At 43.4% G+C, this 14,959-nt stretch overlaps 1 protein-coding gene across 2 annotated transcripts in view; it reads right to left on the bottom strand.

Annotated features, from left to right (window-relative positions):
* Nucleotides 1-14,959, bottom strand: part of SLAIN1 (SLAIN family member 1) — a 52,910-nt gene that overhangs the window by 17,754 nt on the left and 20,197 nt on the right. Inside the window, exons 3-4 of one of the 2 annotated variants that reach the window (XM_084841831.1) lie at nucleotides 3,480-3,629; nucleotides 1,166-1,315 (exon numbers count right to left, since the gene is read on the bottom strand). In XM_084841831.1, coding sequence (XP_084697957.1) covers nucleotides 1,166-1,315; nucleotides 3,480-3,629 — 300 coding nt within the window. The remainder of the gene's footprint in view (nucleotides 1-1,165; nucleotides 1,316-3,479; nucleotides 3,630-14,959) is intronic. The other variant, XM_084841833.1, reaches the window with a different exon arrangement.

Consider the following 14,959-nt stretch of genomic DNA (forward strand, 5'->3'; position numbering starts at 1 on the left):
ACCACTACCTACTCTATTATATAAGACTAGATTTACAGACTACTGGATGCAAGTGCCACCCATGTCTATAGTCCTAGTCGGATGTTCTATATCTGTAGAAAGTAAATGCATGAGGGGAGAGAGTGCTTGCCCCACCATGGAGACTCTCTATGCAACTGATAATGCTGGAAAATCAGGGTTCTCAAATGTGTGGAGAGCCTCCACAGAAACAGGAGGCTGTCCTCTTCAGAAAGTCACCCTCCACGAGTAGAGGATGCCAGAAATGTGTGAGGACGGGGCGAGGCTAGAGCACTCCGTCTCCTCATGCATTTACTTCCTACAGATACAGAATGCCTAAATAGGGTTTTTGTGCAAAAAGATCAGGTGAACAGTATGTCACAATGACAAAACTGTAGAAAGTAAATGTTTGCGTGCCTTTTGAAATACCTCCAATGATTTAGTATTCTCCTTTCTATCTTCCACCCTCTTCAATCCTGAAATATCCTCCACAATGTCTTACTGCTCAACCTACCTCCAGCTTGATGCCACTGGCTGATCTGCTGTGATGTCACAGTGTGCTTTTAGAAGCCAAGGTATGGAAGACCCCCCTGTAGCTGTCCTTAGCTTAGCTGCTGTAATGTCATAGAAGACTTAGGCAGCCTTGGGCCAAGTAGCTGAATGTTAAGGGGAAATTGGAAAGCTTAGAACTGGAATTCAAAGACCATTGAATAAGCTTTTGTTAAATTAACCCCCTTCATGTTTCTCCATATGGCTTTTGAATGACACCCCCTTGTTGAAGTTCAGATGAGCCGTTGAAGAATTTTACAATGAAAATAGACAGATGGCATTTTCTGTGTATGTATGCAATTAGCCCACAACCCACTTAGCGCCCTCCCCCTACAAATTAGGCTTTTTCTCTTCTCAGTACATCTAATGCCAGACATGGTATGCTACTCAGCTACATGTGAGGATAATTCATACCTCGAGGTTTGGAAAGAACCAAATACATATAATAGCTCCAAGTCTGAACTGAATAGTCTATTAATAATACTTTAAAAAATCTTATCGTACAATAGCATGCACATAGTTAGGGCCAAGTGTTTCCCCACCCCACCCACAAGGTGAAAGTAGTGACAAGCAGCTTTTTAAGAAAACAAGGAGGTGGGAAATGGCAGCGACAGCCTACTCTCTTCCTGCAGCCGAGCCATGATCTGGACATCAGTGAGGTCTTGCAGTTTATATCCCATGGAGATGGAATCATCTTCTAGTTCTGAGGTGCTCAGTTCACTGTCTATGGATGACTGGGGGCTGAGAGGGGAGCTTCTAGATATACAACCTGTGGAACAGCAACACAATAAAATCCCTTAGGCATTAAAGCAAGGTGTGAGTGCTTCTACTTTCAAAGCAAAATTTCAAGTTCATACATTCATAGCTGCAGTTGAAGAGGCCCACCCCCAACATGACTTTACATTCTGTTGTTGCCTTCTAATTAATTATGTTCCTTAAGGTTGAAAGTGAAACCTTGCAACTGTCTCCTCAGAAGGAAGTCGTTGGGACTTACTCCCAGGAAAGTATGTGTAGGACTGCAGCCTATTTAAAAGTGGTCTTTTAGTGCTTTTGTTAGTTAATTCGGTATGGATGAGAAAGAAGACTAGTAGGCCTGAAAGTACATACATTACAAATCAAAGAAGAAAAGCCTCAATAAGGTTCTGGTGCGGATTTTGTAATCTTGAAAATCATGGCTATTTTTTTCTTTTTAACAATTACATTTTTAGTCCTCATGTTGGACAAGACAAATTTAAAAGTAGGGATGTGAGAATCAGGAAAACTCAAGTTCGTTCAGGTTCTCCGAATTCCACTTTGGAGCTCATTCCAACTTGTGTCCGTATCAGATTGAGAGCTTTTTTTCTTTACACACGGAAATGCGTACATACTTTTGTGTGCATTTTTCCAAATATATGCATCAACATTTTTTAAATGTACACATTTTTTCCCATTGATTAAAAAGTTTGTGCACATTTTTCAGAAGTGCACATTCTTTCACGCGCCTTTTACAAACATACACATTTTTGAATGCATTTTTTTCTTGCACAAATCATTATTGCATGCTCTAAAACGTGTGGACTTCCACTGCAGATTGTATTTGGGTCCACATTTGGTTCAAGGAGGTGTGAACTGGATAAATTCTGGTCAAAAATGAAGTAACACTAATTTCTTATACATCCCTATTCCAAACATGCTGACAGGATGTGGAGAAAAAAAAACTTTAAGAGTGTCTGTGGCTCTCAGTTCTTTTTTCACATCTTCCAGACAAGTTCAGATACTCTTACATCCCTCCTACCCTTAACTTACCTGTCCCTCTTCTTCCACCACTGCACTGCTCCAGTGCTTAGGTTGGTCAACTAATAAATGCACAGACTCTTCCTACAGTACTGCCATTGCTTAGCAGTGTATACCCTGGCCTGATGTTTGCACAGGCCATGCTAGGACAGATCACTGAAATTTGCCCCAAGGTAATAATGGGTGTACACCCCCCGCCCATTATGCAGTGTAGGAAGAGGAGTTGTGCGTATTCTCCAGGGGAATAAAATTCTCTATGCTATCCATAACCAAGCACCCTTCAACTAATGTGTGATCAAAATTAAGTGAACCAAAGTGGGCAACATTTTAAATGTACATCAAGGTGTACACTTCAGACCCAAAGGGTTAGACTGATGTCATTGTTATCAGCCATGTGTACTCATGCACATGTCTTCCCTTCTGATGTATAAACTGAGGGAGTACATGGATGAGGGGAGCTAAATCCTTGCCTGCTCATGCCCTACTTCACCAGGCTCCATTATTTCAACCTCTTTTCTCTCCTGCCTAGCTTGGTTCCAGAATCAGAGCTGGGTGAAAAGTGCTTCTAGCCAAGGTGGGCTCCAGTTGGAGAGGCCACCAGCAGAGTGCCATCTGGATATACACACTCCAGCACAACCCCTCCCTGAACAGCAGGCTTATTACCCAGAGGTGCTGCTGCATGTTCCCACAATGTCCCGGCATGGTGTCACTTGAGGGCATTGCGGGGACATCAAAATATCAGCTTCCAATCTGCCCATCATGGCTGCTTGGTAAATCACAGCCAAAGATCAGGGGCAGGCAAGAGGGCACAGCTCAAATGGTGATGAGCCTTCCCAGAGTGCTGGAGCCTTGGCAACTGCCCAGTCATGCTGCTGGGTCCTGCACCAGTCCTGTCTCAAGCAACAAAGCATAGAGAAGTAAAGCACAAGGTGGGGGATTATTTAGCACCCCTCACCCACGTTTTTTTTACTTACAGAAAAGTACTCCCTCTCTCACTTTATACATGAACAAGGCAAATGTATGCAAAAGTACTCATGACTAACTCATCATGTTGACATTGGTAAGCCAACAAGTCAAATATCTCAGTGTTGACCAAAAATCAACAGAAACTGGCTACAGGCCTTATTACAGTGCTATGTTAGTAAGAAAGCAAGCATTACCTGTCCTCTCAGGTGTTAATATTGCTTTACTGAAGGTTTTAGAGAAGGCAGGAGTATTAAAGCCATTGCTATATGGAGTGAGCCTTGCAACAGGGCTATAGGGAAAAGCCAAGGAGGCAGAAGAAGAGAATAGACTTCGCCATCGACTAGCTGTTAACAGACACAGAAAAGAAAGATGTCAGGTTACGTTTAACAACAGAATACTCTTCCATTAGGAAGTAAGTGCTGGGAGATGGGGAGGGATCAAACAATACAAGTGTCTAACAGCACAATTCTATACAAGTCTACTCAGAAGTAAGTCATAGAATCATAGAATCATAGAATAGTAGGGTTGGAAGGGGCCTACAAGGCCATCGAGTCCAACCCCCTGCTCAATGCAGGAATCCAAGTCAGAGCATCCCTGACAAATGGCTGTCCAGCCTCGTCTTAAAGGCCTCCAGTGTGGGAGAGCCCACCACCTCCCCAGGTAATTGGTTCCATTGCCGTATTGCTCTGACACTCAGGAAGTTTTTCCTGATGTTCAGCCGGAATCTGGCTTCCTGTAACTTGAGCCCATTATTCCGTGTCCTGCACTCTGGGATGATCCAGAAGAGATCCTGGCCTTCTTCTCTGTGACAACCTTTCAAGTACTTGAAGAGTGCTATCATATCTCCCCTCAGTCTTCTCTTCTCAAGGCTAAACATGCCCAGTTCTTTCAGTCTCTCTTCATAGGGCTTTGTTTCCAGTCCCCTGATCATCTTTGTTGCCCTCCTTTGAACCCTCTCCAGCTTGTCTGCATCCTTCTTAAAGTGTGGTGCCCAGAACTGGACACAGTACTCCAGATGAGGCCTAACCAGTGCTGAGTAGAGGGGAACTAGTACTTCCCGGGATTTGGAAGCGATGCTTCTATTAATGCAGCCCAAAATAGCATTTGCCTTTTTTGCAGCCACATCACATTGTTGGCTCATATTCAGCTTGTGATCGACGACAATTCCAAGATCCTTCTCGCTCGTAGTGTGGTTGAGCCACGTATCCCCCATCTTGTAACTGTGCATTTGGTTTCTTTTTCCTAGGTGCAGAACTTGGCATTTGTCCCTATTAAATGCCATTCTGTTGTTTTCTGCCCAGCACTCCAGTCTATCCAGATCACTTTGAATTTTGTTTCTGTCTTCCAAAGTATTAGCTATCCCTCCCAATTTTGTGTCATCTGCAAATTTGATCAGCATTCCCTGCACCTCCTCCTCCAAGTCATTAATAAAAATGTTGAAGAGCACTGGGCCCAGGACTGAGCCCTGCGGTACCCCACTCGTTACCTCTCCCCAGCTTGAGAAGGTCCCATTGATAAGCACTCTTTGAGTCCGATTCTGTAGCCAACTGTGGATCCACATGTTCGTTGTTTCATCTAGCCCACTTCGAGCAAGTTTGCTCATCAGGATATCATGGGGCACTTTGTCGAAAGCTTTGCTGAAGTCGAGGTATATGATGTCTACAGCATTCCCACGGTCTACAAGGGAGGTGACTTGATCAAAAAATGAGATCAGATTTGTCTGGCAGGACTTGTTTTTGACAAATCCATGTTGGCTTCGAGTAATCACGGCATTGTTGTCAAGGTGCTTCCAGATGGATTGCTTTATGATCTGCTCCAGAATTTTCCCAGGGATTGATGTCAGACTGACTGGTCTGTAGTTCCCAGGTTCCTCCTTTTTACCCTTTTTGAAGATAGGGACAACGTTAGCCCTCCTCCAGTCATCTGGCACTTCCCCGGTCCTCCATGATTTCTCAAAGAGAATAGACAGCGGTTCTGAGAGTTCTTCTGCCAGTTCCTTTATGACTCTAGGATGCAGTTCATCTGGCCCTGGAGATTTGAACTCATTCAAAGTAATGAGGTGTTCCTTGACCATATGCCTGTCGATCTCAAGCTGCAATCCTGCCCCTTCAGCCTGTACTTCGCCTTTGCCAGGGGGGTCATAGACCCTCTTTTGGGAGAAGACTGAGCCAAAGTAGGAATTGAGCACCTCTGCCTTTTCTTTGTCATCTGTTATCATTTTGCCATCCTTATTTAATAGCTGAACAACCATTTCTTTCCTCTGCCTTTTACTATGCACGTAGCTGAAGAAAGCCTTTTTGTTGTTTTTAGCATCCCTCGCTAACCTCACCTCGTTCTCCGCTTTAGCCTTCCTGACGCCATCCCTGCAATTCTGTGCTACCTGCCTGTACTCTTCCTTTGTTACTTGGCCTTCTTTCCACTTCCTATATGTGTCCTTTTTTGTTTTCAGGTCATCCCTAAGCTTTTTGTGAAGCCACATTGGCTTCTTCTGTTGTCTTCCACCTTTTCTTCTTGTTGGAATTGTTTGTGATTGTGCCTTGAGAATTTCCTTTTTTAAAAGTTCCCACCCATCTTGGACTCCTTTTCTCGCTAGCATTGTTTGCCATGGGACCTTACTGATCATTGTTCTGAGTTTATTAAAATCAGCTTTCCTAAAATCCAGGGTACGCGTTTGAGTACACTCGGCTTTTGCTTCCCTTAGAACCAAGAACTCAAGTACAACATGGTCGCTTTCCCCCAGAGTTCCTGTAACTGCTACTTTATCCACTAAGTCATCTCTGTTGGTTAGGATCAAGTCAAGGATAGCCGATCCTCTAGTTCCTTCCTCTACTTTCTGTAGGAGGAAGTTATCCGCCACACAAGTCAGGAATTTCCTGGAGGGGCCATGTTTTGCAGAATTTGTCTCCCAACAAATATCGGGGAAATTGAAGTCCCCCATTACTACTACATCATGCTTCCTTAAAACATTGGCTATTTGCTTTTCAAAAGTTTCATCCTTGTCTTCTCCTTGGTTGGGTGGCCGGTAGTAGACTCCGACCACCAGGTTCCTTTTATTCTTTGCTCCATTTATTTCAACCCAGATGCTCTCGATGGGGCTACCAAGCTCCTCCTCCTGTATTTCTGTGCAGAGATATGTATTTTTCACATACAGAGCAACCCCGCCTCCCTTTCTGTTCCTCCTGTTCTTTTTGAACAAGTTATATCCTTCAACTGCTGTATTCCAGTCATGAGAGTCATCCCACCAAGTCTCAGTTATACCTATCAAGTCATAATTTCCCTCCTGTATTAAGAGTTCAAGTTCGTTCTGTTTGTTTCCCATACTCTGGGCATTAGTATATAGACATCGAAGACCATGTGCTTCATAGTCTGGCTTTCTTCCTACATGTCTCTGAAGACTATTATTGGGCGCTATCAGCGCTGTTCTCTCCATTGCAGTGCATGCGCCTGCAATGTCCATTGTTACGTCCATTGTTACCCCCAACATTACATCTCCCTTCCCCGTAGGATTCAGTTTAAAGCCCTCCTGATGAAGTTCTTCATGCTGTGGCCAAACACATTCTTCCCAGCCTTTGTGAGGTGCAACCCATCCCTAGCCAACAGCCCATCTTCCAGGAAGTATAGCCCGTGGTCCCAGAATCCAAATCTCTCTCGTCGGCACCACCTTCGTAGCCAGTCATTCACCCGGAGTATTTTTCGTTCCCTTTCTATCCCTCTTCTAACTACTGGAAGGATGGATGAGAAAACTATCTGGGCCCCAAAGTTCTTGAGTTTCCTTCCCAAAGCTTCAAAGTCTGACGTGATCTCTTCGTAGCTCCGCTTGGCGGTATCATTTGTTCCCACATGGATGAGAAGAAAGGGATACCTGTCAGTGGGCTTTATGAGTGCAGGCAACCTTTCAGTCACGTCTCTAATCTGTCCTCCCGGGAGACAACATACCTGGCGAGTCCACGGGTCTTCACGACATACTTGGGTCTCGATCCCACGCAGCAAGGAGTCTCCCACTACTACCACTCTTCTCTTCTTCTTCTTGTAGGCCTGGGTTTCATCGCCTCTGTTTGACTGACCTTTAGCCTCTTGCTCACTCTCATGCAGGTTCCCCTGTGATTCTTCCTCTGCAGGCTGTCCTCCAGTCTCATCTGCAAGTACCTGGAATCGGTTCCACAGCTCCACCGCTTCCACTGGTGCAGAGTGGCGTCTAGTTCTTCTTCTCCTAACTGTCACCGTTTTCCAAGGAGTATCCTCTACTCCATTTTTCTTCTCCTCAGCATTTCCCACTTCTGCCTCATCTTGCTGTTGCTCTTCAAGCTTCTGGTCTGCCCTTTGCTGCTGTAGTTCCCCCATTCTGTCCAAGAACTCTTCGTGTTCTCTTATTCCCCGGAGGGTTGACAGTCGCCGCTCCAGTCCAGTCCAGTCCTAATGAGTTCAGCAGGGCTTACTCCCAGGTAAGTCGGTATGGGATTGCAGCCTGAAGTGCTTGTATTGCAATGTGCTGCCAATTGTTGCAGGCAAGAGAAAAATAGCTGGTACTTAGAAACAAAAAGGAAGGAAGGAAGGAAGGAAGGAAGGAAGGGGAAAGACATGATCTGAATCTGCAGAAATGAGATACGTTTAAAGTACGATGTTTTAGATTTTCATCTTTCCCATCCAATACATTCCAGTAATGATAATGTTAGCCACTTCAAGGCTGGAGAGGCAGGATACAAATATTTAAATATAAAAATGCAAATGTAAATTAACATACACAAGAACATATGAGATTATGAAAACATTTTTGATTATGGACAAAACTACTCATTGTACATAGTAGAGCTGGAAATGTGCAAGCATTTAATAGATTTAATATGGAATGGAAACAGTTTATTCCATACTGGAACAATAAATATAAACATTTAAAAAACAGAGCCCTGGTACTGAACTTATTGTAATAATTAATTTCTCACACTGCAATTTACATATTTTCTGTAGTTTGACAATATCTTTATCCAATATTCTGGATTATCTTCTTGGGTTTTTTTCTCTTTGTATATAATATGGTAAGAGATAAGCCATATCATACGTTTTTCTGGCTGTTTTTGTCTTTTTACTTGTAATATTTTAATTCCTTTTGTATAAGTCAATGTAAAAAAGAAAAGAAAAGCTGCGGCAACCACTAGAAGAACTCTTCTGCTTACTAAATGATTACTAATATTAAAAAAAAAGATTATTAGTAGGTTTGGTTAATTGGGACATAACTGTGCTGAGAGTTAAGCTACAGGACAGTAAAGGACAGACTCACTCATCAAGTGCTAAAAACAAACTTAATCTCCTTCATAAGCTTTTAAGCCACCAGACATAAATATTTCTTCCTTTTACCAACATGAAATTCCAAGTTACGTAAGCATGAATATTTTTAATGCATATCTGCACACTCCAGAACAGGCATCTTACATTTACATCCCAGTGACAACTCCAAAGTCACATCCGTTACGGTATTTTCATGTATACAGAAATGTCCTTCAAAACATGTTTCTTAAGGGTAAGATAAACTTTATGCATTAAAAACAAGCACTACACATACGACACAAAACAAGGGAGCCAATGCAGTATAGTGGTTACACTGTTGGACTAGGACCCGGGAGACAAAGATTCAAATTCCCATTCAGCCAAGAAGCTCACTGAATGACTTTGGGCTAGTCACCATTTCTAGACCTAACCTACCTAATAGGCTTGTTGGGAGTATAAAATGGGGAAGAAAGAGAACCATGTATACTGCCCTGAGCTCTGTGGAGGACAGGTGAGATTAAATTTAATAACATAAAATAAATGACTAGAATGAAGTATGAACAGGTGACGTTTGTATTTACACAGCCCACTCTATTCTCGAGACAGTAGTCTGGAAGCTAGAAGTGTATTTTGTCATACAAATCACCCCCCTTCACATGGGCTCTCTTTATAAAAAAGTCAGCACCACCAACCATTCATGGTGTCACTGTTATAGGACTCAAGTACATATGAACCCTAAAGAGAGAAGTAACATTCCGAGGGTGGAAATATATGATAGCCTTACAGCTTTCAAAATCTTAAACGCTTATTTCTGGAATGGGACAGGTCCGCAGTGCTCCCTTCTGCGAGCTACACTGACGTATGCCATTCTGGAAATGAGCATTTCCACACATTCCAATTGCTTCGCAAAACACTAGGTCCCCAATGAACTAGGGATAGGTCCTGGTAGCACACGGGCAATATTGCATACTGCCCATTACACTCAACAGGCCACAAAATGCAATTCTTATGGTGTTCCTTGCTTTTGAAGTTTTGATATGGCAACCCCATCAATGAGATACATGGTAATCATGGTAGTGGGTGACACTACCTCTAACTGAAACAATTTGTGGCCTCCCAAGCTGAATGCAGCCCACTGGCCATGCAAGGCAGTCCACTGGGCCTTTTTTTTATATCTTGGTCATAAGTTGTGCAGGCCTGCTGCTTTACCGAAATCATGCCAGGTCTATCACATCACCAGCTTTAATGAATGACTGGATGAATTATCCAAGTACCTCAATAGAACATCTGTCTTAAGACCAAACAGGCAACTCCTGTCTTAGAAGAAAAACCAAGGAAAGCAAAAGGTATACTTGTAATTTAATAAAAACGATTACCAACATTTTGTACTTCTCATTAAAAGTCGTAACTGGATAGCAAAACATAAAAGATGGCCTCAAAAAGGCCTTTGTGATTTTTCTTTAACAGAAGATGTGGTTTTGTAAGAGTCTGATTGTTTGCCAAGGCCAATTAATGGCCTGGATGCTCTCACCCACAGATGCGGTCAACAACGCAAGTTTAAGCAGCATTCATTATTTTGCCACAGCAACTACCGTCACAGGACCCATCACAAACAAAGCGCCTGTTATTGCCAGCAGCTGTGGCTGTAAGAACTGCACTAATAATAAGAACCTGGGATTTGTGGCAGAGGAAATGGGAGAGGGAGGTAATGATATATTCATCAGCTGTCCTTAGGAAAGGTGCAAGACCCATCCTAGGCACAATTTTGACACGAGTCTTTTGAACAGGAGTGGGGAGTGTCTGCCCACTCCTCTCCTTATAAATGCAGCTTGGACCAGTTGATGGACTGTCTTCCAGCTCAGGAGCTCCTGACTCCCTGGCCACGTCACTAGTTTTATGTAATCAAAAGAATGACTGCCTTAAACAATTAAATGGGCCCATGTACTAGATATCTATGTGAAAGGCACAAATCCCTCTGCTTCAGTAATAAAGGCTCCAGCATAGGTGCCCATGACCTTCTCCCTGAACTGTGATGTGGTGCAGTCAAAGGTCCTCTTTAGCATCATTAAGAGAGCCAATTGTAGACCACTATGCTGTTCCTCTACATCAACTTTCCAACCCTCCAAATGTGTTGGACTACAACTCCCATCACTTCCAGCCAGTATGACCAACATATCTAGAGGCCACCAGGTTGGGGAAGGCTGATATACCCTTTTAAACATATTCACCGACCCATACATCACTGAAGGTACACCCGTCTCAGAGTCCATCCAGATCGTGGCTGTAACTTCCTTGAAGTGCTGAGTCTCTTGTGATTTCATTGCCCGAAAAGGAGGGGGTCTGAAATGCCTTGGCAGGGCAGGTATTGCTCCTGCAAGCACTTGAGCATAGGTGGAAGTTCAACGGTCAGATGGGACACAAGTGAAATTGTGGAGTGTGAACTTTCCCAAAATCCACAAGACCACTAGGAGTTTGTGCACGAGCCAGGCATGGACTCTTTGCTCACTTGAAATCCAATTGTTGGGGTGGGGCTTGACTGGCCAGAGATATAACATATGGCAGGGATGAGTAACCTCCAGCCCATGGGTCAAACCTGGCTGACCTATCTTGCTTGTGGGGCCTCAGGCGAGGCCCTGCACCCTCTCCACCCTGCCCCCCAGAAGGGAAAGGGAATGAAAGAGCAACTGAGTCACAGCTCAGTTGCTTCACTCCTCCTTTGCCTTCCCCTCATGGAAAGGCAAAGCAGGAGTGATACCTCTGTGTACTCAGCCAGCTCCTCAGGGTGCAAGCTGAGTCCACTTTACTCGTTCCTCACATAGGGAGCACAAAGCAAGTGAAGCCAGGACCTCAGTGGGCTTTGCGAAGCTGGCTCCCCAACTGAGGAATCGGCTGGAGGAGCACTTGGTTGGGGAGCTAGCTAAAGTAAGCCAGCGTGGAACAAAACAAGCTCCCTGACTGAGGTGCTGGCTGGAGGAACTCCAGGCAGCACTCTGGCCAGGGACCCCATGATGCCAAGAGGGTGGGGCTCTGCCCCCTGACATCATCCAGTCCACGGGGGGCTCTGGGGGGCAATCTGGCCTCTGGAGCCAATATGGTTCCCCACTCCTGACATGCAGGGAAAACCTTGTTGACTAGTGGGTTATTCAAGAGAGACATTAGTGAGATGGTGAGCATTTACAAGTGTTTTTCCCCCACGGAAGAAATACCATTGTGGGAGCAGACTATAAATGTTGAACAATAAGTGTTTTAAGAAGGGCTTTGTACTATGCTTTCCATTGACTTTGTTCCAAGTAAAAGATCATGAAAGGACCCTTTAGACCCTTTTAATTCCTTTCTCTCTCTCTTACTTGTTCAGTTCCTGGATTGTTGGCTTCAAACAAAGCATGGTTTGTAGGAAGGCTCAGGTTCGAAAATAAACCATCGTTGAACACACAATGGTTTTGCATTATGTCTTAACTGGGTTGCTGAGCCCTGGGCCCTGACTGAGGTATATCCAGATCCATCTAAGACTTGAGACACCTTGTAATGACTCTATACCAAAATGTTCTGTTTATTACATTTTATACTTCTAATAGGAATGCCTGTTCTCTAAACCTTTAGAAATGTGAATCAATTATTCTTTGCAAGAAAGAGTTAAAAGGCAAAAATATATTTCCTCAAAGCTTCCAGTGACTTTTCTCACACAGACAAAAGGGCAAATGTATAAACAATCATTCCCCTCAGAGCATAGGACAGTTCAAAACACACACACAAAACTTGCCATATCGACTTCTGCTAAGTCAACTGAACTGATGGGACAGCTCAAGCATGGAAGCTTAACCATGAATATATAACTTACAGAGACACTCGGGCCAGACAGAAACAAGAGAAAAAAAACCAAGAGCCTGTACTAATGTGTCCAGGATGATCTTGCTCTTATTTATTTATTTCATTTCTATACCGCCCAATAGCCGAAGCTCTCTTTTTTCTTATAAAAAAAGTCATTTCTCACAGGCAACACAATCACGTTGCAGCACCTGTCTATGCTGCCTACAGGCATGACTCCCTGGGTAGCCTGCAGGCATGAGTGTGGCAACTTGCACTAGGCCTACAGGGTAGGCTCAGCAAAGGAGAACAACAGTGGGAGCAGAAGCAACTGAGGACATGTTGGGAGGAGACACCTATTGAAACTGGGACTCCATACTGAAGGGAAGTCAGTATAAAATGCAGAATGGTACCTGGTATTATTACAGTGCAGAGTGGTTAAACCAGCTCCAGAGCTGTATTTAGTAGCTAAAGGAGATATTCTAGTCACTGTGGGGGATGAAGTCTGGATGTACTTTGGGCTTCCTGCAATGCAAGCTATGCCAACCCCAGGAGCTGCATTGTCTGATGCAATACACTGTGGTTAACATGAACTATGGTTAATTTCCACCTTCAAACTATGGTTTCTGAAGCCAGCTTTTAAAAATTAACCATAGTTAGCGTCAATCACCATGCCCACTTGACTTGAGAAGGAACCTCAAAATTAACCTCCATTTTAGCTGAAATTCATGGACAGCTCTACATTTAATTCTTTTAATGCAGACAAAAATGTACTGCACATACATTTACCAAGAAGCAATACATTGATTTTAAAACTGCAATAACCTGCATCTACTGTTTGAGAAAGTTAAGACTGCCCGGCCCTACCATTTGGCAGGGAGAAGCTTGGGTTGCACATTTTGGGATATCATTGTTGTTGTTCAGTCGTTCAGTCGTGTCCGACTCTTCGTGACCCCACGGACCATAGCACGCCAGGCCTTCCTGTCCTGCGCTCTCTCCCGGAGCGTGCTCAACTCCATATTCATTGCATTGGTGATGCTATCTAGTCATCTCATCCTCTGCTGTCCCCTTCTCCTTTTGCCGTCAATCTTTCCCAGCATCAGGGTCTTTTCCAAGGAGTTTTCTCTTTGCAGTTGAGATATCATTAAAGGGCACTAATCTGTCAGTTATTTAGTTTAATACATCACCACCACTGAGAGAGGGGATTAGGTGGGGGGCACCATTTGGAGGTTCATACTGAGGCACCAAAATGTTTTGGGCTACCTCTGGACTGAAGGGTAAACTACACACTGTGTTAAATATGCATGCAGATGATCCTAACTTTCTTTTTTACCTTCAAGTAAGTGCACAGGGACCTGGCCTGGATCAGAACCAGCACACATGGGTAGTGGAGGTTTAAACCTTCCTACCCAGTTACCTCCCCCACAAATCTCCACCCTGCACCCCAAGCACAGGGGCCAAAAAGATAAAAAATAAAACCTCTTCTGGTGCCAGTGGAGGTTTCCCCCACCCTCTTTTTAGATCCTAACCATCAGGAGGGGAAGTGGCTGACTGGGAAGGTTTAAACCTCCCTTACCCACATGTGCTGGTCCCAATCCAGATCAGGGTCTGACATGCTTACATAAATGTAGAGATGTATGGATTTTGTTAAATCAGTTCCATCTGTGTTTTGCATATTGTCAGGCATCTTTTGTTCCATCGTCCGCTCATTGACGGAATCATATTTTTTACTAGAATTTCATTCTACTTGCACTAATTCGGATTAGCGCAACTGTGCATTCGCACATTGGCAAGTGTACACTTGTGCAAATGGATATTAGTTTATACGCATTAACACTAATGCGAATTAGTACAAATCCCCCCCCAGTGAAAAACCGTTCTGCAAGTCCACAGAATTGACATGACTTGGAAAAAGATCACATACAGAGCAGCCCGCACATTTGTAATGCCCATAAGGTGATGTTGCATGTTGCGCAGATGGATCAGTATCCAAGTGTACTAGATAGTCTCTAAGGTTTTTTTCCCGTCTAAATCCTATACATGGAACATTGCTGCATCCAGGTATATGGCTTACTATATGCCAATATTTATGTATTTTTTTTTTTATAAAGAAGGATAAATTAGAATACTCCAAAGAAATTGTAATCTTATTATTAGATCCCTTATCAGGTGGATTTAATAATATAGGTCTAGACACTGCATCTGCTCGTGTTTCAGCATCATTATATTCCTTGGGTAACCCCTATCCACCAATTGTTGCCTAAATAGTATTTTTTGATTAACATACTCATGATATTGTTAGGAGATCCTCTTGAGACATAAATATTGTCCATATGGTAAATTCCTATGCAGATGCACTGGGTGGAAAAATTCAAAACGCAAAAGAGAATTTCTGTCAGTTGGTTTTTTGAATCCTCTAATATATAGATGATTTTGTCTGCAGTATACCTCTGTATCTAAAAATCAAACACACAGTGCATCAAAATGAGAAGAAAATTTTATAGTAGGATGTATGGTATTGATCCAGGTCAAAAATTTATGTAAAATGTCTTGTTTCAAAAATATTAGAAAGATATCAGCGATATAATGTTTGATCTGTCGAATGTCC

Source organism: Heloderma suspectum, chromosome 3 (assembly GCF_057233095.1).
Source record: "Heloderma suspectum isolate Gila_16-S chromosome 3, 16-S_ref, whole genome shotgun sequence".
Lineage (NCBI taxonomy): Eukaryota > Metazoa > Chordata > Lepidosauria > Squamata > Helodermatidae > Heloderma > Heloderma suspectum.